General features: G+C 42.6%; 1 protein-coding gene across 4 annotated transcripts; it reads left to right on the top strand.

Annotated features, from left to right (window-relative positions):
* The first annotated feature begins 250 nt into the window (after positions 1-250).
* On the top strand, positions 251-26,013 carry slc36a1 (solute carrier family 36 member 1). Of its 4 annotated transcripts, none has more exons than XM_029165022.3 (12): positions 251-434; positions 2,397-2,513; positions 4,381-4,495; positions 4,616-4,706; positions 5,005-5,093; positions 5,986-6,075; positions 6,458-6,542; positions 6,928-7,155; positions 8,497-8,595; positions 9,464-9,630; positions 11,892-12,061; positions 24,409-26,013. In XM_029165022.3, the coding sequence occupies exons 2-12, from the start codon at positions 2,477-2,479 to the stop codon at positions 24,681-24,683; spliced, it is 1,446 nt and encodes a 481-aa protein (XP_029020855.1). In that variant the 5' UTR covers positions 251-434; positions 2,397-2,476; the 3' UTR covers positions 24,684-26,013. The 4 variants fall into 4 exon arrangements, with proteins under 4 accessions (XP_029020855.1, XP_029020856.1, XP_055368263.1 ...); XM_029165023.3 differs by having other exon boundaries at positions 251-449; XM_055512288.1 differs by lacking the exon at positions 251-434 and adding an exon at positions 1,181-1,202.
* Positions 26,014-26,421: the final 408 nt, after the last annotated feature.

Genomic DNA, 26,421 nt, shown 5'->3' with positions numbered 1-26,421 from the left:
GCTGGCTATGGCTATCACCCAGTGGGCTCAAATAGAGGCGATGTCCCATTCTGCTTCAGTATGTTATATTGATATTAACGCTATTTGCACCCAGTGCGCATTTAAGCTAAGCACACTGTGAAGTAAGTAGTTTCATAATTACAAACGTCACTTTTACCCTAATGCTATATGAAACATGCTAATCGTTAAACTAGTAACGGCGCGTCTCCATGACAACAGACGTCAGCCACCATGACACAGCTCGTGCTGACGTTGCCCGGGTCACATGACCACACCGCTGGCTCTCTGAAAAGCCGAGCGGCCGTGACCTGCTGTGCCTTCTATCAGTGCTCCTGCCGCATCCAGCCAGCAGACATGAGTAGGATATGAAAATCAGCGGTATGCGGTACGGTTAGCTGCTCATAAAGCCGCGGGGGACGGAGACCGAGGACGAGGTTTGTCCGAGGAAGGTTGGCGAGGAGTGTTTACACGCATTAAGATAGCCAGCTAGCTTAGACTAAATGTAACGTTAAAGCAGCCGAACTGCCTTCATGACATGTACGTCAACGCTAGCTAAGAGTGCCTTGATTGAAAATTAAACATGACGTTTGGTTTCCACAGAAGACAAACTAGGACCGAGCTTCTTGTTAACGTAATATTTTGGCTAACGTCTTCCTACCTTTTCTATTTCAGTCCTGTTTATCTATGTTATCTGCTTATTCTCGTTGGCAAACTGCAACTATGCTAACGCGTCTGTTTGTGCCAAGTTGAGATGATTTCATTGCGCAGCATACTTAAACATGACATCGTTACATGACGGAGGTCCCGTCAGTGCTGTTTATCTGCGTGAATACCGACTTCTTTAAGACGCTGTCTGCGTCTCCTGGCCAAAGATTAGTTAAAAATGACGGGATTAGAGGGTTTATCTGGTCGCTCTACGCATCGTGTGTGAATGTACTGTGACAAAAGAACAGCTGTCTTTAGAAAACGTACATAAATGCAGCCTTATAATCATAGAACACAGGCAGTCACAGCCAGTGTTATACATGTACTGTGTGCAGATAACCACAGTTTATGCGTTTTTAGGCCCTTGAACTGAAATCACCAGAACCAAGACAGTTCTGTGGCTACTGAGATTACACAACAAAGCAGACCCACCCTTTTCCACTTAATTTATTTGGGTTCTGACTCAAAAAAAGTAATAATTCGGGTAGTTTTTCCAGGTAAAACAACCATGTGCATTATGTGAAAGCATTGGCATCAGGGGTCTCTTTACATATATTCAGGTATTTCCTTTTAATCTGACATGTGGCAGTGTGTTCGCCATTGTTGATTCAGCAGGTATGAAGTTTCCTATGAGGGAATTTTATTTTTTATCCTTTTTTTACCAGGTGAAGCATCCCATAGAAATGAATAATACTGGTGTTTTTTCAGAAACTTTTACTGGAAGCTTTAGTGTCAGCTTTGAAGTGCTGGTGTGAAATTGCACACCGTTCTGTTTTCATTTCCACTGTGTTGCTTTAGTCCTTGCGTGTCACTGTACATTGTAGCATTTGCTGAGTAGCTCATAAGTTGGACACTTTGGCCTGACACAGTTACTTAGTAATTGTTGTAGAAGTTGCATGTTTTTTTCTGGGAGGGTGCTTAACCCCCTCTAAACAATGTCTCATCCCCAGTGGAACTGAAAGAATAAATTAAATTTCATCCTCTTTTAGTTTTACTGTTGAACAAGAAAAGTACTTGAAGAAGTGATCATATTACAGCTCTAATAGCTTTACATGATTGCTTATGATCACTTGTATTTTTCTCAGTTGCTTGAACTCATTGTACATTAGGAAGGTGTTAAATTATTCCAAAAAAGTGCTGGAAAGTTTCTTTTTTGCTAAATAAAACATGAACATAAAAGGTATTTGTGAAGTTAATATTCTGTCATACACACTGTTAGAAAAGAGCACTTCATACATTTCAAGACTAGAATTGTGTTCTAACTGTTCCTGCTTCTGTTCTCCTTGTAAAAATGTAATTACAGTCACAGGCAGTAATAGAAAGCCCAGTAAATATACTGCAGTGACATGACACGGATCATTACACACAAGTAGATAGTAGTAGCAGCAGCTGAGCATAAACAGCCTGTCTCAGAAATTGATAAGCTGCGTATCTGCTATTTGTATTACAGGTAATGTGACAAAATGAGGACCAGCCAAGTACAACATGTTGTGGCCAGTTTTTTTATGCACATGTGACATTCGACACCTTGACAAACTTAATATTATTACCTTTAGCTGTGTGATAACAGGTTATTTTTGCTGCATAGTTGAATGGAATTCCCCTTTAATACTGATTAATACTTGCTTCAGCTGTACAAAGCTTTCTTTGATCATGAGTTTTTAAATTGTTTACCTTCTTCTGTCTTTCAGTGTGAAGGCTTCCATACTGGACTTCCTGATCTTCCAGCATTAGGATCTACAAGACCGAGCCACCAAACCACCCCATCAACATGATGGCTTCAAGCGACGTAGACGTCCAAGGGGAAGGTATTAAAATCCAGCAGTAGGAGTGAAACTGGGCATGGGGTGTAGTTACAGTGGGATTATATGTAATTCTAGCTGACAGGTAGATCCTGAATCACCGAAGCAGCTTGCTATTAAATCTCTCTGGTGGCATGGATCTCATTTTGTTGAGCAACGCGAATGTCTACCATGTTGTGACAAAGTAATAACGTTCAGTGAACCACTTTACCTTTATTTCCTTCAGTCTGTGAGTGGATCCATTCATAGTCTGTTGATGTTTCCACTGATTGCGTGTGTCTAATGCTTGTCTTTCATTCTTTCATTTTGTTTGTTGCCTTTCGCTCATGAGTGTAGTTAAGGAACAGGCGTTTTGACCTCCTTTTGTCCTTCCTCATAGTCTCAGATAATTTTTAATGACTAACCAGCAGGTGCATATCCAGCAGGTGAGGTGTGACAAAGTAAACAAACATGTGCGTTTGCTACTTGTCACAGACGGAGAGTGTGTTTAGTGATATGGGATAGCAAGGATCATCTAACTGCTAAGGTACAATCAGTGTGTTACAGCTGAGCAGATATTAAGCTGTTTACAAGAGTAGTGAATCTACCTGTTCAGTCTTTGTTTGTGGCTCATTCTGAATGCGGTGGGAGACTTAATCGGGAGAAGAGGTAACGCATGTCCTGGCTTTCTTTTGTTATTACAGCATTGTTCTTCGTGCTTCATGTCTCATTTGGTTTGGTTTATCTTACTATGTTACGGTTTTTCTATGCATGACTACCAGACTATCTTTCCTCAGAATCATTGATAACACAGAGAACATCAGCATAAAACACTAAAATCTAAAATAACATTTTATTTCCCCTATTATTTGTATCATCATTAATACATTTGGTGTGTATTGACCGTTGTAGTATTTGCTCTGCAGCATTGAGGGAGGGCTCGAGGCTACTGTCAAGTCAAATATTTGTTAAACTGCAAGTTTTTTAAACGGGTCTTAAAACGAGTTTCACTTCACTGCTACTGTTCATTACATGACTATGAATTGGCCCTAACAACTTCTCTGTGCCTCTAAAGTCACAAGAAAGTAAAGTTTGCTGATTCTGTATGTGATGTGTGTTCTGAAGCAAACGGGAACTGTGTCAGCACAGTAGCTGGGTGTGTCTGCAGGGCTCCCTGGCTGTCCGTGTACAAGACAAGCATTTAATTGTTGTCATGAGTGTGTGCATGTGTTGTAGCCAAGTGCTTTACAGGATGTTGTCTGAGAGCCTTTCCTCTCATTTGGTCAGTGAGTTTATTTACAGTACGTTGCTGTAGAGGTCAGTACAGCTCCTCTTTAGCTGAACCAACATTACTTGAGTGTTTGAGGTGATGTTTAACCATAATTTACGTAGCAGATAAAGTGCACAGTGTCAATATTAGATTATTAATAATTATCACATTATGTCTGAAAACCCACATCTAGAGTCAGTCCATCCAACAGTGTCAGTACTCTTGAGCTCAGTGTTAAGCAGTTTGGAAACAGTGTTGAATAAACCATGCAGTGAATACAGATGTGTTGTTTGCACTATTTTTTAAAGCCCACTCCCCCAGGACAAACCAACACAGTGAGAGACTCGCTGGCAAATAAACTGGTGCATTTAGCTGCTAAAGAGTCAGGCTCATTCATCAGCTGAGCACAAACATGACTTTGCATGAATAAACACTGTATGTTGTCGCACATCTGCAGCTTTGCCATATCATTATGCAAACTCATGAGGTGTCATATTAAATATCATCTCTGCACATCTGAGATGTGTGTCAGCTTTTTATCAAATGCATGTTTCAGGATATTTCTATAATTCGTGCCATGTCAAGGTTTTTGACTTCTTCTTCTCTCTGTATTCTTTTCTTCAGGTTCTTTGTTTTCTGACCAAATTCCATCAGAAATGGATGCACTGTGTCCTTCTCCTCCTGGACCGTCCAGACCCCAGCGTCACTATGAGAGAATTGGAGGACGAACAGGAACCTCGTATGTTTCTGTTAAAATAAGTAAATGTACAGTATTCTGAGCCATTAAAAACAATGTGTGTCGACACAGGTTGAAAATGCAGCTATGTTTGTACTAATGCAGACATAATTGTCCCGTTAGTTTTTTTCAGACACTTATCCACCTGTTGAAGGGGAACATTGGTACGGGGCTGCTGGGCCTGCCTCTAGCTGTAAAGAATGCAGGGCTGGTTGTAAGTACACAGAGTTTTATTATTCTTTTTATCTGATCAAACAACATGACATTACATGTCTGGAAACAGAACGTTCCTGATACAGGCGTAGTCAGGCTTGTAGCGTTGCTTGCTTTCGATGTGGAATGTCTATGTCTGTCTATTTTAATCATGGTGATGTTTTTGCACCTCCATGGAGGAGAATATTTATTTAAGTAGATGTGGTAAATAGGTACTCTAGAGTCCGCCCATTTCCAGACTGCTCATTTTCATGTTTTATTAGTAAGTACTGTCTCTTCCTATCTGTGTGTCTGTCCAGCTTGGACCAATCAGTCTGCTAGTAATGGGTATTATTGCAGTCCACTGTATGGAGCTGCTGGTGAAATGTTCCCACCATCTAAGTGCAAAGTAAGTAAAACAGAATTTATTCTGCATTAACTTCCTTCCAGGTAATGAAAAACAAGCAAACTCTAAAATGAGCATCTCTAGACATGCCAGTGGATGCACTGAGCCTGCCACAGAGCGAAATGTAGTAATGTAACTATGTCCTGCTCTGCAGCAAATGTGTTATGAAACTGTACATTATGTAACCGTTCCAACCATAAACCTGTTTATCATTGATATCATGTTTTACTGCTGTTGGTGTGTGTGGTGATTCACACACTTTAAATCTTCCTAAGAAGCTGGCCTCTGACTGTTACCCTGCGCCGTGGCAGTGTCTCCCGCTCTTTCCCCACCCACCTAGGGATATTCTCCAGCACCACCCTGCCAAACTAAATAGGATTAAACAGACAGAGGGCGTGAATGAAGAGGTTCTAAAACGAGACACACTCAGAAATTGCTCATTCACGAAAACGTCACACATCAGAAATACGAGGGTTGCAAAGAAGAAATGCTCATTACTTAAAAATGCTGCCCTTCCTGTTTCTGGGGTTTTGTATTTGTGCTGAATCAGAACTATCACTTCCTCTTTTTCCCTTGTTCACATGCAGGACCCACAGTCTACATTTACAGAGCACCATAGATACAAGTATGTAGGAATGATTCGGCTTATAGACAGAAAAATACTTCTTCATTTGCCATTCCCTGTCTAATTGTCAGCTGTACTGAATCATTTCTTACAATGTTGACATTTGTCTTTACCTTTTTTAGTGTCTGTTAGCAGCTTTGAATGAGTATGTGTGACAAACTGACACATTGAATTGATAGAACCTCATACTAAATGCGCAGTAACAAACCACACATTTTGTGTGTCTGTGTGTGTGTGTGTGTGTGTGTCTGTGTGTGTGACTGTGTCCAGGGTGAACAGGCAATCTCTGACCTACGGTGAGGCAGTGCAATATGGGATGGAAAACGTTTCGTGGCTAAGGAGACATTCGCTGTGGGGAAAGTAAGATCATTTTCCTCACACTGTTTCAGAGGCTCTTTTTGTGAAATATATGTAGAATAATAATATAAATACTAAGAAGGTTTCTGTAAAAGTGAGTTGAGCTGTTGCACTAGAACAGTTAATTTTCTTCTGTTACCTCCTGATCACTAGTTTAACATGATCAGTTTACAGCAGGTTGGATAAACACAGAAAAAACTACACTTTCAATTGAGACTATGTTTCCAAGAGAGTTGTGACTTTGGCCAGAATAACCTGGAAACTGCATAACACAACATCTAATGATCATTTATTACGTCAATGTGGAAATATTCCTTCTAAGACATATTTTCCGTAAAACATCACAATTCATGTATTAAGCATTTTGCCTCTTTCTCTGCCTCAGACGAACGGTGAACTTGTTTCTCATCATCACCCAGCTTGGCTTCTGCTGCGTCTACTTTGTCTTCCTGAGTGACAATGTCAAGCAGGTCTAGATCACACACACACACACACACACACACACACACACACACACACACACACACACACACACACACACACACACACACACACACACACTGTTTGTGTTTTATGATACTTCAAATTGAGACATTAAGAATGTAGGTTGGTCTCATAATACACTTCATACATTGCCTGTACCACTGTAGCCTTAGGGTGTTGTACAGTTGTGTACCACTAGATGGTGCTATCTGTCCGCTGTGTGTTGGACCAGTCCAGCCAGCTCGCAGAGCTCAGCACCTTTTTACCCTTTATTCACAGTCTTAACTGGGGAACAGTCAATAAAGATACAAACACATTTTTATCTTCAAGCACAAATGTTCAATAGAAGCATTTTCATGTTTTCTCTACCAGGTGGTGGAAGCAGCCAACGCCACCACCTTCAGCTGTTCCATGAACTACACTAACCAGACTGAGATCCTGGTGCCAAGCTTCGACTCGCGTCTCTACATGCTCTGCTTCCTGCCTTTTCTCATTCTCCTGGTTTTTGTGCGCAACCTGAGGTACCTGGCTCCCCTTTCTCTGGTGGCAAACGTGGTCATGAGCGCCAGCCTGGTCCTTATTTACTTCTTCTCACTCACGGTAAATGCCAGTTTTTTTCTGATCTGTCTCATTTAACCTTTTCCTCCATTCTCACCTTGCTTAAAATACATTTACATTTATATAAAAAAGCATATTTTCAGCAGTTGGTTAGAAACATTTTTTGGCAGTAAATTAATATGTGCTGCATAAGCTCCATAGTGCTGCTAAAATGAGACATTGTAACAGTAGCATTCTTGGCAGAGAACCAGAACCTTGGTTGCATCTGACTGGACAGATGTGCAGTAGGTAATATGTGAGTGTATGGTATGATGCTTCTAGTCTTGTTTCTTTAAATTGCATTGGGTTTCTCTGGCGTACGGTACCTAATAAAGTGACTAGGCAAAAGCGCAGCCTAAAGATAAGGTAGCCGCAATCTGGAGCTAAATCTGCAAATATTCAAATGAGTCCACACCATGTAAATATTTGGATATAACAGTTTTCTATATATTTTCATATTCAGGCTTTAAAAGTAAAGATGAAATGTACTTCCAAACCTTCACTATTGCTGACTTGCTTCTTTGATAGAGGTGCATTATATTTGCCTTCTTATTACTTACTACGCTGAATCCAACACCTACTGTAAGCAATTGCTGTGTAATACAATAAGATACTTGTTGATTTACGTTCAGTAGAGAATCATCTGTTAGAGTGGAGATATTTTTTTTTGTTCAGTTGCATATAGATTAGTGATCTAAAGTGATCTCTTTTTCATTAAAGTTTCTGGCCACCTTCTGAAAGTCTCACTTTTCTTACTTGTTGTAACAGTCAGTCTCCACCGTTATAGATTACAGGACAACCACTAGTGACACAGTCTCCAAATTACCTATTTTCCACAGTCTTTCATCATGCAGCTTTTGCTCTTTACAGATAAATAGCAGTTGTGTCTCCGGAGCAACAGCTTTGTCTTAGGGAAAAAAAGCAATTTCTTGCATGGGAAACTTTGTAAAACTTCAGCACCAAGAGATATATGTTTTCCGTAAGGTCTTTGTGTGTCTGATGTATCGTCTAAGCAACGTTTTTTAATAGAGCAAAACATGAAGGCTGAAAGTACAATGACAAGAAAAAGTATGTGGGCCCTGGTTACAAAAGGTTGAACACGGTATAATCCCACTTTTCAAAGATCCAAAACTTGGTGCTAGGACATAATCGGGTTGATTTTGCGCTCTTTCCATTTGGCTGTATAATGTATGAATGCTATTTTTACAACCTTTCATCAATTTGTGCAGTTGCCAGTCAGACATGATGATTCACCAAGGCCCTGAACTGTAGGTTTCAAATAAACGAATCCATTGCAGAATAAATATTAAAACGTACTGTTTTTTTGATGTTTTTCGCCTGCAGCATATCACGTACCCCATCAACCTACCCAAGGTTGGCCGAGCTAAAGATTACCCTCTCTTCTTTGGGACAGCCATCTTCGCTTTTGAAGGAATCGGAGTGGTACGTAGCAATTTACCCCTGGTGTTACGATGGATGCTGACAATCTGATCAGTGGTTCTACATTTACACTTGCTATTTTATGCCTTCGAACCTTCTCCACATAATGATGGTATTTCAATATGTAAATGAGGTTGGTAGCGCTGTCGTGCCTTCCTTCGTGGAGGTGGTTGTCTTTGCGTTGTTTTTTTTTTTTTTTGCGAGAACTCACACTGGAGAAACTTTAATCATGATGATTAACTAAAGTTTGTTCTAATACAGGTAATACTTGTTTTATTTAACATTTTGGTCTTGTGGTTATTAAATGGATTAGTTATAGTCATAGCTGTTTCCTGAATCCACCTTCCCATCTGTCTTTCCTTAATTATTTCTATGGTGAAATTTTGTTAAAGGTTTTGCCTTGGCATGTATCATGTTGAACTCAGGCTTCAAATCAACTGATTTATATTTAAACATGAAATAAACTGATTTATGGCAGTCCTACTGCTATCAGCTTGATTTGTTAGGGTTTGATTTGGAAAATGAAGGGGATGCTCAGGGTATATTAATTGTTCTTCATACTGCTACATTATGAATGCACTGTCAGTTTATTTATTTATTTTTAATCACTCCCTGCTTTATGGAGCACTGAGCAGTTTTTCATTGCTATTCATTTAACATCAGCTGGTGTGCTGGAGAGATTACACTAACATGTTGAGTGAGTGCTGGGGGCTGTAGTCATTTGTTAAAATGTCAATACAAATGTAGGCTTTATTGTAACGAGCACACACTAAAATCAAGACATTCTACACCTAATTTTGTTCAAATGTCACAGGATCGTTTTGGACCATTTCCCTGTTAATGTCCTGATTCTGTCCTTCCTCCTGAGCAGGTCCTTCCCCTGGAGAACAAGATGCAGAGGCCTCAGACCTTCACTCTGGTACTGTACCTGGGGATGGGCATCGTCACCTTCCTCTACATCAGTCTTGGTACCATAGGATATATATGCTTTGGAGAGCACATCGGCGGGAGCATTACTCTCAACCTGCCAAACTGTTGGTAAGATGTTTAGAAGAATCCTCTTCAACGTACGTCTGCACATTCTGTGAATGGTGGTCTATGTAACCAGCAACGACTGTCGCCTCACAGCAAGACGGTTCTGGGTTCGATTCCCGGAGGCGGCCCCATCCATCATTAGAAAATGGATGGATGGGTGGCACTACCATGAACACAGCTGATAGCATTAACTCTCCAGCAGAACCATGGAAGTGCTGTGTTTTCATACTGCCATCTAGCGGACAGTTTAAGAAGACGGGGGGAAAGATGAAAAATAACACAATTTGAGCTCTAGAAGTCTGGAAAATAATGTAGAAGATGAACTATTTTTACTGCAGGCATTTTCTAACCAGTCTGAAATCAGAAACACTTGCCCAAGATTATGACTGATTGTTGTGCAGGAGACTGGGATCAAAGTGAGGCATTGTCTGGTGTAAAGCTCTCAGTGTTTCAGTGCTACTGTTGTTTTCATGTGTCGATTAAGTCGGCAAAGTGTTCTAGTGCCTCAGAGGCAGGTCCACTCTGTCTACTGGGTTATGGCAATTGAAATAAATGAAATTGATCAGGATTTTTTTTTAAGTACAGCATCTGAATCTAGTTATAAATTATTCACTCTTTCAGTTTAGCCCTCACGTGGTTTCACATTCCTAAATTAGTTTGTGTTTAATCAAATTACTATGCAAACCTGGGGGCAAGTGTGTAGTGCTTCGGCATACAAATCCTAAACATACTAAACAGAGACTAATGAACCACGATCTGGGTATTTACAGTGGTAAGTATGAGATTCTATAGGAGATTTTCTTTCCTTTTTGTTTGGGGCCCATGCTAATTATTTAATTCTGTTGAGCAATCAAATTAAAACTGAGTGCTCTGTTCCCCTTTGAGGATCCTTACGAGAAATAATCAGAAAACCAGATTCAGTTTAGGCAATAAAAACAAGATGGAAAGTGTATGAAACCACTCACTTTTCAGTAGAAACATGAACAGAACAACCCGAGACCCAGGACCAGCAGAGGAACCTGGTCTTTCCTTACATGAGCGGTGTTTCAGAAAAGTTTAAAAGGATTTTTGGGAGCTACCGCATACCTGTTTATTTCAAAGCTACTAATACACTCAGACAGAAACTCGTCTCGTGCTCAGAGCTGTAGATCGGTGAATCCGAACTACACAGCACAGATGAAGCACAGATCAGGCCCATGTTCAGCAGTGTATCTCCATCTGAATGAAAAGGGCCACTGGTTTGAGGCAACCAAGTTCACATTCTGGACAGTGAAGGCAAGTGGTTGGAGAGATGTGTCAGGGAAGCATTACATTTACAAATTAACTCACCCTCCCTCAACAGAGGACGAGGCCTCAGAAACAATCTGTCTCCCATTTATCACACTGCCCTTTAATCTATCCCAAAGAAGATCAAGACCACTTCACACGTCCAACTGACAAACACAATGACTCTGTAACAATGGAGGGGGAACTTGACGGTTCACACCTACTCACTACCCTCAGCCCTTCGTTCTCATAATGAGCCCATCATTTACAGGCAGGAGGGGAAAACTCACTGAAGGATAAATGTGTGGCCTTCAGCCAACCTCCAGACTGAAGAAGCTCCTGGAAGGTGGTGAAATGTTTCTACTGAAAAGAAGTCCAGTTGACATCAGTCAACCTTCAGACAATTTCTCTACAGCACTCACTTTTTACATACACAGGGACCTGAACAGAATTACATATATAACCTAGTCATACTTTAGAGACAAATGTCATCCTGTGTGATTCATAACTGTTTTCTTGTGTCTCAGGCATAACTCATTTTGTTCCAGCTGCAAGCTCATTTTCTTTTTTAATAAATTACCTTGGCACCAATAAGGCAACTGCATTTGTTTACTCATCGCTTGTTACTACCGTCACACGTGCAAGTGACAAACACCTTTTGAAATGCCTCACATGAGTAGACTGATGCTGGTAATTAGTGGAATAGATTGCCTGTTCAATGAGGTCGAAAACTCAGACTGTAATTACCAACGTCCCTGTTAAAGCAAAGAGCTGGGGCGCGTTTGTTAGTTTTACAAGCAGCAGCAAATGGTTCTGGTTCCACTTGTAAAATGTTTTTGATGCATCTTCACCGTTCAAATTAATACTTTGTGCTGTTGCTTGTTTTATGTTTTTTGAAAGGGTTTTGATTAGTGCATGTCAGTGAACTAAACCAAATTAAGCATGATTAGCTTGTTTACATGTCTATCAGTGAATGCCTGCTCTGTTGCTGTTTTCAGGATGTACCAGTCTGTGAAGCTGCTCTACTCCTTCGGGATTTTCATCACCTTTGCGCTGCAGTTCTATGTTCCAGCAGAGATTCTCATTCCACCAGTAGTGGCTCGCGTGTCTGAGAGGTGGGAGACAGCTGTCGACCTGTTGCTTCGGACCGTCTTGGTCATCTTCACGTGTGAGTACACGTCTAACTCTATCATGTAAATTAATGAGCTAAAAAACCAATCACGTGTCAGCAACTACTCGGATCAAAAACTTGGCTCAAACATAAAGGACAGAGGAGGTGAATCCGCTGTATATCCTCTTCCAGCTCAATCATTTGTGAATGAAGTGGTCACTGATGTGCTCTTATTGGTGGATTGATTCAAAAACCGTAGCTTGGACTGCCACTCTCCAGGAAACAGTAATTGGTTAGGAGTAGACAATGCTCTTTAAAATTATATTTCTGACCAGCTGTCACTTGAAGCGTGTATGTGAGCGTATTCTTTCAAGCCACAATATGTCTGGCTCTCTCATGTGTGACTTTTATCCTAGGTGTCTCTGTGATGGAGTAGGTTCCACGTGAATGGAAATAAAAGCCACGTGTCCTGTTAACTTGCATCTCTCCATCTGTTCTCCTCTCTCTCCTGTTTTCAAGCAGCAGTAATCAGTTTCCTACAATGCAGTGGTCTATGTATAGTAGCAGTACCCATCCGATTGCTACTGATTCTCATCCAGCCAGCTCTGTTGATTATTTAACTTAGTTGCCTCCATGATCAGTCTGCTGTGAGTCAGAGTGAATATCTTAAGGACTGCAGGAGTTTTACAGAATTGCATCTATTTGCTTTTGATGATGTGCAAAGAAGTATACACTAATCTTTTTTATTTATTAGTTCCCTAAGAAAATCTAAAGTAAGATTATTGCTGTGGTTTCAGTTTCTTCTAGAGCTGTGCTATGATTCTCCTCATGTAACACCTCAGTAACTCCAAACTTTGACATCAGGCTCCTTTGGACCGTTACGTCATTACTTTGCTTTCCTCTTGCTGTATGTTTGGGTTCATTGACGTGCTTCACAATTAATTTATGAACAATGACACATCTCCCTCTTTGTATGTAAACATCCAGAACTTATTCCAATCCTCACTTACCATTCATGAGCTTTTTGTGGACCTGTAAGAAAAAAGAAAAGCTTATAAGTAAACATGAGAAGCATCCAGTGGGAGGTCAGAATAGAATTTTTCCTATTTTCATTTAAAAGAGATGGCTTCCTACTTGTGGAGATATTCAGGTCACGCTTGTTGGCTGGAAATTAAAGAGCCAGGGCTTGACAGACCCAGAACACACAGGGACTCTGCATGCCACTTTGCCTCCTCAGGATCCTTTAGAGAGCGGGAGGACATGAAATGCTTATGAAGATGTTTTCCCTATTTCATTTCTTTTTCACTATTGGATCATGGTTGGTTTTACTTTCCTAATAAAATGTACAAAAATATTCAATTTTCGAAGAAGCTAAAGTTGGCCTGTTTGCAAATTTAATCAGGATGAGCTGTAATGATCTTATCGCGAGCCTGCTTTTCACTTTGAATACCCTCTTGTAGCAGGACGTGATTAGCGGCAGTGCTTCAATTCTGGATGGCAACACTAAGTGAGGGTTGGCTGTTGTTCTTGCTGCTGGTCAAAGAAAGGGGCTAAATGAGTCATTGAAAACAACTCGGTCAAATACAAGGAACTGAAAAGGTAATTAGGTTGCAGCAGGCACTGTGAAATCGATGGTCAGTCTACAGCTCAGGAACAGATGGAGCTCACATGCACGTTTTATTGGCTCTACAGAGAATAGGTGATGAGACGTAGCATGTTTTCATTAGTTTATTGGCTTTAATATTAGCAGCAGGATATTGAAATTAAGCTAAGTTTCCATTCATCACAATTATGTAAGATTTAAGAGAAAGCTCAGAAAGTGACCCATATGTGCAGACGTATGTAATGAATGTCACGCCTGTTACTGCTCCAACGTGTGGGATGTTTGTCTCTTTAGCGGAAAACTCAGCGTTTTGTTGTTATCACGACTCAACGTTTTCTATCACAACCAAGCATCCAACTTTCTTCATAGTGATGTAAATTGATTGGCTGTTTTAAATTAGGTTTAAGTTTTTTCCATCTTAAATAGAGGGTGTGAAAAAATGCATTGTAACTATAACTGTCCTTACTCTCTTGGGCATTAGTGAAATATGTAACCTGTGCACCCTGGGCAGTATACAATAGGTTCTATTCTCTGGGTAGGTGTTTTGTCTCCTACGCACTTGAAGTTAAGTGCTTTGCATAAAAGCCTCCATTAAATGATGCACATCTAAACCGCAATTTAACTCATGTCAGTCCGTGGGATGTTGAGAACGGTTCCAAATAATGTCGATACTAAATGTGGCAACCCCAAGTTGAGTTTGACACAGATGCTCACTTCTCCGCACCAGTAAGTGCTCAGACTGTTTAGAATGCACGGGCCTGATTACATAGCATTTATAGACCATGTAGGAGACCGTAACAAGGCGGAACCATGGGAACATATTAAAGTTCTACTCCCCTATTCCCACACATCTTCAATTCATTGCGGTTCTGTCCCACTGCACTTTGCATGCAACAAAACTTCAAATCACACCACGGCTATTGAGTTACAGGACCACGACTCTTGTTAGCCCGCGGGATCTTCATTTCTTCTATTGCCTGCGATTGGAGACTATGGAGAATTATGCAAATGACATTTACCACTGATCAGGGTTCTGCACATGCAGAAAGTGAATATCTAAATTCATACATGTGCTTCTTCAAGCCTGCAGGGTCATTTGCATGGCGGCATGTGGTTCGTGCGATGTGGAGAAGAAAAGACGTCCTTCCAGTGGAATCACTGATGGAAGCTTGAACGAAGGAGGCGAGGGACATGCTGCAACTGGAGCAGCAGCCGTGTTGCTTCTTCATGCACATCCACGTGCTGGAGATTGCCATTGGTTTAGAAGCAGGGTACAATGTGCGATTGAAGCAAGTGCAGCGTATGTACGGAGTGAATCTCAAAGTGAATGCCTCAGAGAGCCGTAGACTGAGTTCAGAGCAGATGTGTGTTCTTGACTATCCAGTGGGAGACGCTTTCGACTTTGTTACAGTACCGGTGTTTTATTTCACTGATCTGAGTTTGCCTCTCTTGGTCTTTTCTATAAGGTCATACAAGTGGGCAGTGAAAAACAGGCTGAGGCCTGAGGAGTCGTCTTCTGAAACACAAACTGTAATATTCACAGACACGATGTGCCGCTTGTGGAAGAGTAGATGTCTGGGATATTCATTCAGTCGGAAGTTTGTGTGGGAGTGATCAGTTTGGTGGTAAACTGCTTTTCAAATGGTGGTGGGAAATGTCACAGGAAGGTGTCGTCATGATTGAAGTCAGAAACGCATTCAGCCCATGCATTTTTCCATCTGCAGTAAGAAGAAATTCTTGTCTTTGCCTTTTATTTATTTCAGTTTGAGCTTAAACTGACCGATACGAGTTAAAAGAGAGGATAGCCCTCCACAGACTCTTTGCTCACTTCATGCTGCTGTGAAAGGTCAGTCCATTCCAGTGACGGCAGATTTCTTTTGAAGCAGGCACTCTATTTTAATTAGGTAGGCCGAGGGCTCCAGGAGCCTTATGGAGCAGCTACTGTTATTTTGGATCAGAGAACCTCTGAGTGGCAGCTGTAGGAATGCTACATGACTTCGCCTTGTTTCTTGCAGCTGTACAGTTCCTGCAGTGACGCTGTTGTTACAGGGTTTGACACCCGAAGGATGACTTCTTTGACTGCTTTGAACAGTTAATGGAACTCAAGCAGGTACTTTAGTCGCAGCTCTCGAGCAACATCACCTTGTTTTGATGGCTCTACAATGTGGAGTCTGACATTCACGCTCCTTCCTTTCACGTTTTGACTTCTCATCAACTCTGTCTGTGTCCTCTTCTTCGGTGCTGAGCAGATTCTCAGAAAACAGCTGTTTACTGCTGCCAAAAACAGGAGAGTGCTAAAATTGAGCAAAAATCAATATTGTGTAAAAGGCTAACACACTGTGTAGAGCTAGATGCCAGTTCTCTGTAACCCTTCATTTATTAATATACCAGTTCACTCAGTATTCACCCACAAGTTTGTCAGAACTTAATTCATCCCAGTACTTAAATTTGAGTTTTCAGCTTCCACTTCAGTTCCGCTTTTTGACACATTTCAGTGATAGAATAACACAGCGAAGCCCACCAACACGTCCCCCTTCACTACAGCTCTTTACCCCTCAGGTCTGAACTGAGGGCAGTGAATTGCACAGCACCAATTTTCTGTCATTATATTATTTTTCCACAAACAAAACCAGTGTTATCAGAATCATTTTCTAAGATCCTGTAATCACATAAATTATACCACTAATGGGGAAATTCAGCCCAGTTCTCGACCGTTCTCGTTTCTGTAATACTCCTCAATAGGTCTTTAAATCCACGACTTGTATTCGTGGACGCCTGCTGAGAAATAAGCCCCAGAACAAAGTCCTGTCTGCACAGACGCTATTTTTGCTGTACTGGCCATTTCATTTTTGCTTTGAATGTGCTTCCTTTGTGTGAGTCACTTTGCCACAGGCCTGAGCCAAGCAGCTAGCGTGTGCTGTTAAGCTGTTGATGGCTACAAGAGAGGACGGGAGGATGTCGCGTGAGCCCCCACTTCTTCTTGTCTTATTTTTTGTACTTCCTCCTGGAGCACAGTGGCACAAAGGTGGCGTGCCGCTGGGAATGCACGCTGCACGTTGTTGGACAGCTGTCATATTTTTACCTCCCAGGAACATGATGTGGGCACACGTTCACCTTTACGTGTTGTGGCGCTGATTCACTTCTGTTGTTTTGGCCTTTGCTTCGTGCTCGCGTTTCAATTCATGTGAGTCGTCACGAGTCTGTGAGGAAGTGAATCAAAGATTGTGTGCTGAGTGATGTGATGAACCCGCTGTTGCTTTAGGAAGGAACTATAGTAAGATGATTAGTCAACAAAACCTAATTATAAAATGAGTCAAAAGAACCAAAATTTCAATCAAACCCTTGGAAGTAACATAATTAGATGCAAACTAATTGAAAATAGTTACAGGCAGCACACAGGCAAAGAAGAAGTCGATATTATACACGTGATGGGCGACTAATAAAACAGCATCCACTTATCTGGGATCAGGGTTTCATCAGCAGAGGTTTTCTTTCATTTAGCTTCAAGAGCATTAGTGAGGTTCAGGTCACAATCAAAGGTCAAGCAGTTCCACTCCGATGGTTGAAAGCAGTCGACTTCAGGTCTCGATTCTTCCACGACCAACTGGAAGCCATTAGTTTATTGGTTAGTGGACAGTCATTTGGGACAAAATGTGGTAATGATATAATGTTTAATACTTTAGTTCACATATTTAAAAAAGACCATAAAACACTTAATTGTAGGCTTTCATTTTTATCTGGCACCATCTGAAAACGTGTGTGATTGTGCTATCAGCGGTGACATATCACCGCCACCCTTTGTCTGTTAACAGGCATTATCTCATCATTATCATTTACTCACAGCTGACACTAAAACCACTTCTAAATCTGACAGAACAGAGCAGCCCTCGATGTTCAAGGCACGTTTTTCAGCTAGTCCTATGAATGACACCTTCTATCCCCCAAAGATCCAAGGCAGCAGCGCGCTTTGAGTGTGAGCCGAGCTAAAAGAAGCGCAGCCGGAGTAGCTGGACTGGAGCAGGGAGGATTTGTGGCCTCAGCAGGGCCTCTTACTGGGTGGGGGAGGTCAGCCTCACCCTCCAACTCCACCTTCACTCTGCTCTTCTGTTTTCATCACCCTTCTCAGCTGTAAAGAAGCCTTAAATAAGCTAAGCATGAAGTGTATCCAAAAGACCCAATACAGAAAGACTTTCCTCGAGAACTCTTCCGATAATTGATCCTCCCTCTAAGCTTATGCTCCCTTGCGTTGTGCACCCTCTGACCAGTGGGCTCGGGCCGCTTTGACGGCTTTAATCATTCCTGAATTTGTTTTCTCAGGGGTTCCTCTTCACTCATAGATTCCACCAACAGCATCCATTTTTGTATGTTTTATTAACCAAATTTCTATCTTTTTTCGGTCATGTGCTGACACCTCACTCTCAGACCCGGGGTCTCGTTAAAATAAATAAAGTGGGTGTATCTAAGCTTATTAGCCTAAATATCACCGATGTGGCCATTTACATTTATTCTGATTCATTAATATAGCAAACACATTCAGCGTTTCAACATCAGAGAGGACTTCTGTCCAGAGAAAAGAGCCTGAGTTGCCAACATTTGATCTTCGACTATCCTCTAATCTTGCAATCAGCTGGTATAAAACATCACAGGACAGCTGAGCTGGGTAATGTGAGCATGCTGAGATAAGAGTACAGGACTTTGAAGTTTATAAAGCAAGAACACTTTCAGCATGAAAACGGTTTAGAAACTGCAGCGCAGCTTGACACACAGGGAAGTCAGCAGAAAGTCAAGCGGCACAACTGTCCCACCGTGACCCGCCGCGTTTGCTCCATCCTCGTTGACGGTGACAGGCAGGGCGGTACCGAGAACTTCAGCCGTGCGTTTCCTGGGCAGGACACGGTGCTGCACGGGACACGCTGCTGCACAGGACACTCAGGGAAAGTGTCATTAAAGCCTTTCTAACACTTTCAGGCCCTCAGAAATGTGAAGCAGCACCGAGGGCTCTTAAATGCGGACAGATCAGCGCGGTGTCCGACCAGAAAGGACGAGTCTGTCTTCTCCTCTGCCTTTGTTTGGGGAGGAGATGAAGCATCCTCTGGGAACCACTTGCCCATCCTGTCCTTTTGTCATTATTTCCTTTGTAGTTTTCCCAAACAGCGTACAGTTCAATATGTTTGTTCAAGAGAAGGAGCTTTTGACTTTTATCAATTAGGGTTTTTCTAAAGTACAGACAACTTCAAAGAGCTTTAGCCAATGCCCACTTTGTAAACACAAATTCTTGTCGTAGATATTGATTGTTCATGTCTAAACCCTGTTGTGGTTAGTTTGAAAGTTCTAAATTAGGTTCGACTCTTGTCACTGTATGAGGATATACAGCAGTTTTGATGCACAGACTCAATATAATACAATAAATAAGTTAAGTTAGTTTAGAAATAAGATGTCCTATGCTCAGGGTGATCGGTAGAGACCGTGACTGAGCGTAACAATCTCACATTCCCAGTTTCCAGCTTTTATTCATGTACTGTTTGTATCTGTTGCTTATGAAGTTAATAGCTTCAGATCTGAGTATCCAGTATTTGGATCACGTTGCCCATAAAATGGTGGCATGCTGAGAATAATCATAAACCTTGCTGTCCCCGGGGCGACTAACAGAGCTTCAGACATTTTGTTTTATTATCATTTGAATGAGTCACATTTATATCAATGCTTTTTCAGTGTCTGGACTTTTCAGCCCACCTCTGTCTCACCTCTGGATCACCGCTGCCTGCTCGTTTGTTTCCTCTAATCTTTGCTCGCTCTGGTGTACGTCAATTATTTCACATTATTGTTAGAGACGCCTGGATGTATTCATGCAGTGTCTCGTTTAGGATCCGCTCCCTCACAGCTGTGCAGTTTAGTCCTTTTACCCAGTTGTTCCCTTTGCTTTGGGTCGTTAGCGGTCGTCTGTGTTTGTCGTCGTCGCCCTGAAGCTTTTCCTCAGACTCACTTCACTGTCACTGTAGGTGCTTATTATGATGCTCACACATGAAATCCCAGCATCCGTTCAAGGCTAAATTTCTATTATTTGTTGTTTTTCTACACTTCACTCACAATTCACTCATTCATTCTTAAACTGCTGTAATGAATAGTGCTTCCTTTTTCTTTCTTTTATTCTGACATTTAATGTGTTCTTTGTATGAGTGAAATATCATGTTTACACACAATGTGTTGAATCACCTTGTTTCACTTTATTGTGTAGGTTTTGATTCTGGAATGTTTGGCAATGTGTTTCTTGAGCAGCTGTGCAACACTGGATGTGGTGCTGCAAATGGTGCAGTGCCTTATGCGTGTATTCATATTCGTCATATGTCATATCTGCCTGAGACTAACCTGTTTAGGATCTGAAGGCAGAACCCTTTAGCAGGAGCAGCTCGTCTTTCTTTAAGGGCTGGCATCTTCACGCTGAACTGAGTCATGAGCGATGACGCACTTCCCCCACCGCGTTTTCTTTTCGCAGGGATAACACGGCATCGTAAAAGGTGTTGCTTACCTTGGGATATGTTAGACTGGATGTGCATTGAGCCCGCAGCTCTAAAACTTTAATGTCTGTATTTGTTCCTTTCTTTCTTGTAATGTTTAAATGATTCAACTAATTAAATGTGTGTCTCAAAGTGAGAACCAAAAAACTTACTTTCCTACCAAAGTTGGGACATTTTCACAAAGCGAGGACATTTTGGCCGGTCCTCACTTCTTTGAAGGCCTGTTTGAGGGTTAAGATGTGATTTTAGGGCTGAGGTTAGAATTGAGGTTTGGTTCAGATTAGAGCAAAGGTTAGACACTGCCTTTAGTTGTGATGGTTAGGGTGAGGGTAGGGAAAGCATTATGTCAATGGAGGTCCTCACTTTGACATAAGTACAAGAATGTGTGTGCGCGTAGATGACCATCTAATCTAGGAAGCTCCTGTTGGAACCTCCCTAATGTGAAGCAGTGGTGCATTTAGTCTATATTAGCAGTTTTAATAGGCCTGGCTGGTATAAGGCAAAGTAACAGCATTATTTCTGGAGCTAAAAAAATACATTGAAGGTTTTTGGAAGGAGGAAGGAAGTTACATGAAGTTTTGTAATTTCAAATGACCACGAGCCATGATAAATTGCGTGGCTAAGTTTCATTAATGTACTTCCTGTCCCACTCAGCCAAAGGTTCTGGTTGCTCCTCCTGAGGAATAACATAGCCATGTGGAAGTGACCTGCACAGTCACCACCTCCAACCAAAGGATGTAACTGCATCACAAGGAGGTATTTGTACCTTTCCAGGGCGTCAGCAGAGACCCCTCCTCAGGGGTGTGTGTGAGGTTCTTGTCTATTGTGTACTGTATCCACAGTGACTCATTCTGGCTCCAGGTGCTGAACATGAACATGCATCGTTACACTAGAAGCTTGTCAAACAGCCTTATAGTGTCCAGCCGCGATACTGGATAAAATGGATTGTACATCGTCGAAGCTGATGATTTTAATTTTGGGAAGAGGTTGTTGAGTAGACAGCTGGGTCAGATGCACCAGAGGCTCCAATAGGGAGCATGGCACAAGCCCACAGGAGCTAATCTGGCACCAGTAGAGGTGTGAGTATTCAGAGTGGGCTTTGTATCAATTACTCGCCTTCTCAGTGTGAAGCCCTTCATCTAAAGCATCTACTGTTTTGGAAAGGTGTCGCCTTGTAGTCTGACTCAGCACAGTGGACGCGAGTGAGGAATGGACCAGAGATGGAAGATGAGGTGTTTGATGTCAAGTTGATGATTACACATCGTGACTGTTTGAGAGTAGAGGACGGTTTGTGACTACTTATTTTCATGCATTTCCAGCATATGGTGGATGTCAGTGACCGGGTGGACTAAAATAAGGCGCTCTGTGGTTTGAGTATTTCGAGGAAAACACCGACAAGGCCCCATCACCTAGTTTGTCCTGTAGAACAGTGTAATGATGTAGGCCATTACAAAGAGCTGCCAACAGCAAGGACAGTCCACTATAGGATTTATATAAGAGGAGTGACAATATCTGCAGCAATGCATGAAGTTTCTCAAGGCAAAGTCATTCGGCTCTGAACAAAAAGCTGGAAGAAAGGGGCTCCGTGCACACAGCGGCTGATAGAGAAGCAGCAGCTAGCAGCTAATGTGGCGCGGTTCCTTCTGGAGGCTGTGCAGGTCTAATCCACAGCCACAAAGTCCCTGTTTGAGGTTCTTGATCGCTAACGTCATGAGAACCTTGTTCCTACGCTGATTTCCAGGTTTTTATCTTCCAGGTATGTGGAAAAACTGAATTCTGTTCCACAGTATGTTTGGCTGCAGGGATCAGATCGGACCCAGACCCCCTGATCATCTGGTCACTGCACATCACATGTCTGTGCTGCTTTATCCCCGTGGCCTCATTGAACTGGGAGACTTTTGTTTAGTGCTGCATATGAATGCTATTTTCTCCCATTCAGGGTTTCTTAATGAGGTTGTGTGCTTCAAATGGAGACCGGAGCAGCTCAGTGGAGGTTCACTGGTACATACAAAATTAATGCGCTTTTGTGAAATGAAACATTGACATTCAGCGAAGGAGATCAGAGGTGCTATTCCATTCACCCAAAGACATTTATTTAACGATTATGACTTTTATTTTGACGGTATTTCCTGGTTAAATTGACCATGAGACATGAATCATTGAGGTCTAACAGTCCATTTTGCTGAAACGCTGATCTTGCTAATTTGTTGAGGCATTACGGCTTCGCCTGCTCCAGGAAAGCTGCCTGAGGTTGTGCAAGTTCGTGCTCTGCTCCGTTTGGTGGAGAAAGTGTTTTTAAGCCAGCGTTTTACTTTTCCCTGGAGACTCGGCGAAGTTCAGTCGTTGTGCTGCAGCTCGTGGCTCCACGCTGAGCAGCTCCACTCGAGGCTAATGAATATTGGCATATGTAGACCTTGACTGCTCGCCTGCTGTTGAGCTCAGTTAAAATGGCCCAGGAGTCTCCTGGTGAGACTGAGGTAAAGAAAGTACCTGCTGACAGTCCAAAGGCAGCTGGACCACCCACCGTCTTCTTACCGCTGAGTTAGTCTTTAATATTTATTTCCTGCCTGTTAAAATTGCCTTGGCCGGTTCAGTGTGTGTTAGTGACCGAAGCTGAGAACGACTGGTTCAGCAACATGTGTTTATCTGCGTAATAGTCAGCTGAGTCTGACAGCTGAGACCTTTTACAGGTACTGTAGATGAGGTCTTTTTCCTCTTTTCAGGAGGAACTCCTGCTGATGCTTTGCAAGAATTGACATTTTTCTTAATGATTCTGTCTCGTATTGACGTGTTTTAGAAATATTCAGACCTTTAAATACATGAAACTAGAGCAAAGATGTGGATCTATTCTTTGTCAGTTCATAGAAAAGCATCTATGAATGTACTGGTTCCTTGCTGTCCATGAGATAATAAATGAGTCAAACGCCTGCAGGTTGTTTAAATTCTTCTTTCTGGATCTTAACTGGACTCCAGCTGCGGCAAACGTCTGCATGTTCATGTACTGACTCTGGGTGATGTGGTTCTGTTTGTGTTCTTCTAATGTCAAAGCTTTTGAACCAAAGCGTTTGATGATGTAAGACGTTCCCGCAGGCTCTTCTCACCTACAGCATCTCCTTTGATGACCACAACTTTAATCTGTAACCACTTCATCATTAAATGTGTATCTGCAGTTGCATGTGTTCAGGTCAGTGGTTGTTTGCACTGATTGGAGTTGGTTCCACGTTACTTCACGCTGCAGAACAAACGCTCCTCTGTCAAACACTGACTTTACCTGATGTCCTCCTTCCTCCTCCTTCGCTGACACCTCTCTGAAGGAGTCGAGTGCTGTGAGGAGGCCCCGAACAGGGTCAAGTACTGGCTCATGCTTTCTTTGGGGGGAGCTTCTCCAGCCAAATTAGTGTGCAGGGAGCGCTCGCTGCTGGGCTCTGAAGCTGCTGATGCTCCCCGCGCTGCCTCGTCTCGGGGGACAGCGGTCGCTTCAGCTGCAGCTTGCGCTTCATTTGCTATGAAGGCTGTGCGTTCTCCACAGGAATGTCCGTCTCCCTGCGCCGCATCGCCCGCCTCGCTTCATGGGGTGTGAACCCTCTTCAGTGCGAGGCCGGGGCTTAGAAGTGACAGGTGTGCTCCCAGGAGCTCGTCTCAGGAGCGCCCGACCTTGACGTTACACAGAGGTTAATTTGACAGAATGTGTTAACGCAGTTGATCGCGGTTCAGACAGTCCTTCATCAGCTGCTGCTAATGGGTGTTCAACATTAGAGAGAACCCGTGCCCGGCTCATCACGTCTCCATCACGTCTCGCTACGGGGGAGGATGAGCTCCGCAGTAACAGAGCAGCCCCGGCGCTGTTTATGCCCGTCTCCATGGCAACCGCTAAAGGTGACTCAGGTCCCCAGGGGCCGTAGCAACATGGTCACCGCTCCTGCTGACACGTGAAACGCAATCCTTTCACCTGCTGCTTCCTCCTGTCACCGAGCAGCGCTGCCCTCGTCCTCAGTCTCGTCCTCCCCCTGTTCACCTCATTTCTCCTTCCTTCCTTCCTTCCTTCCTTCCTTCCTTCCTTCCTTCCTTCCTTCCTTCCCCTGCATTTTTAATCCTCTTTGCCCTGTCATCCTCCGTAGTTTTCTGCCACTCGTTCAATTGTCTTTGTTCTTCTTCTGCGATAGATGTTGTCATGGATGGTGCTCCCTCCACAAGCGGAGCTGTTGATGCTGCAGCTCCTGTAACGTCCTACAGGCCGATGCTTCATATTGAAGTCTAAACCTGCACCCGGGTCTCTCTGTGTCCAGGTGCTCTGGCCATCCTCATCCCGGAGCTGGACCTGGTCATCTCCCTGGTGGGCTCGGTCAGCAGCAGCTTCCTGGCGCTCATCTTCCCTCCCGTGCTGGAGGTCATCGCTTTTCACACCGAGGGTCTGTCTCCAGTGAAGATGGGGCTGAACATGGTCATCAGCGCGGTGGGATTGGTCGGCTTCCTGGCAGGAACCTACATCGCCATCGAGCAGATCATCGCCCGTAACGCCCTCAAACACACAGACACGTTGTCCTCATACCTGGTCCTGTGATCACCACCGGTGGAAGCAACCACCCAGTGGATATTAGCAGTCAGGAAACCTTACTATTACACTTTCTGTCTTTGTTATGCTGCTGTGGGATCTGGGAGACTCACGTTCATGGGACAATATGAAGCTGTAAGGATTTGTGGTGCTTGTGTTTCATCATGTCTACTGCTGTACCCTGACAGTCTATTAACGCCAGACATTCACCGCAAACTAACATTAACATGCCATGAAATATTGAGGGGATGTAATTAGAGTTACTTACAGCCTGAACACAGTGATGTTTAATATTTAACCAAAAAGAACTACCTCAAAACTGGTAACAATTTGATCCTTCAATTAACAAAAACATCCAATCAGCACATTACACACTGATGCTGAAATTGGACTCTAAACCTCAGACCAAAGAGTTTGACATCATATGAACTAAAAAGGAAGAATATGTCACTTTTTTCTTTAAGCTTTGATTTATGCCTTATTCAGCGATGTGGAGAATTACGTTGACTGTAGATATAGAGAAAAACAATTCACCAACTAAATCAAGTAACTGTAAAGGAAGGAAGGAAGGAGTGGAGTAGGTGAGATAAAAGCTCTGAACCAGGAGCCTCGACGAGTCAGAAACACGCGTTATGTTGAACTAGTTGAGCAGCGAGCGTCTCCGAACCATGTGCTCCGTGAGAGCAGAGGCCGAAGGACGGTTTGATTGTCAGGCTTTGCTGCGTGTTCATCGGAACGGGCAGCGAAGGGCAGCTTCCTCATCCTCCTCAGCTCAGTGTGGATCTTCATCATCATCATCACTGACCTACTGTCTGTGTTCAACATTGCTTTATTTTGAACTATTCTCTCAAGTCATAAGAGCCTGGGGAACACATTCTTCTCTGGAGAATGCACTTGAACACTTGATGATAATAAAACAAAAGGGAGGAAATATGTTGTTGTCTGTGGTCGTGGTCAAATCAGGAAATCAAAAGGAAAACGGAATCAGAAACCGATGCTCAGAGGCTCAGTGTGTGGACGTTGGGCCGGAGTCTTCTCTTATCACCACATCCCCCACACACCTCAGTGTGTGTATCAGCGTAGTTGTACTGGATTCATGCACAGGTTCATGTTGACTCCATGCTTATTTCAGTGTCATGTTTTAATGTATTTGGTAAATTAATGTTTGTATTTTTGAATTTTTTATTCAAACCGCATGCTTTTATAAAACTCACAGCTAACCTCACCTTGATTCTGCATGTAATGTAATATAATGTAATATATATGTGTAATATAAAACAAAGGTTTTATTTACAAGTTGTAGTTGTTGCAGGATTCCTAAAATAAAATGCAGCCTGTGCTTCAGCGTCGAGACGTCACATTTTTCAGCTCCGGTCCCGTCCAGGTTCTGCTTGGCTTTAGATTAGACGCCTTGACTGCAACACGTGCTGATGTATGTGTTCACCCTGCTTTTATTTTGAAGGTGCAGTCGATCCACTGCAGCGTGAACGGACTCACCTCTGGGCCCGTTTCTCGTTTCCTGACACTTGACTCTTGTTTTTCTCCTCGTCTTTCTTTTCTTCCTGAGATTTTTATTGAAATTCCATCTGTCCATCAAGTGTCTTTTAATGTGTGCTGTTGATTTCAACTCTCAAGTCTGTTTTTACTGCTTTTTTAAATAGACATTCTACTGCTGTAAAAGTCTCCCTTTTTCCACCCGGTGTTTTTTTGTTTTCTCTTCTTCTGTATCTTGAGATGAACCAGTTCA

This window comes from Betta splendens, chromosome 10, assembly GCF_900634795.4.
Source record: "Betta splendens chromosome 10, fBetSpl5.4, whole genome shotgun sequence".
NCBI lineage: Eukaryota > Metazoa > Chordata > Actinopteri > Anabantiformes > Osphronemidae > Betta > Betta splendens.
The sequence above is the reverse complement of the archived record's forward strand: the minus strand, read 5'-3'. Positions and strand labels throughout refer to the sequence as shown.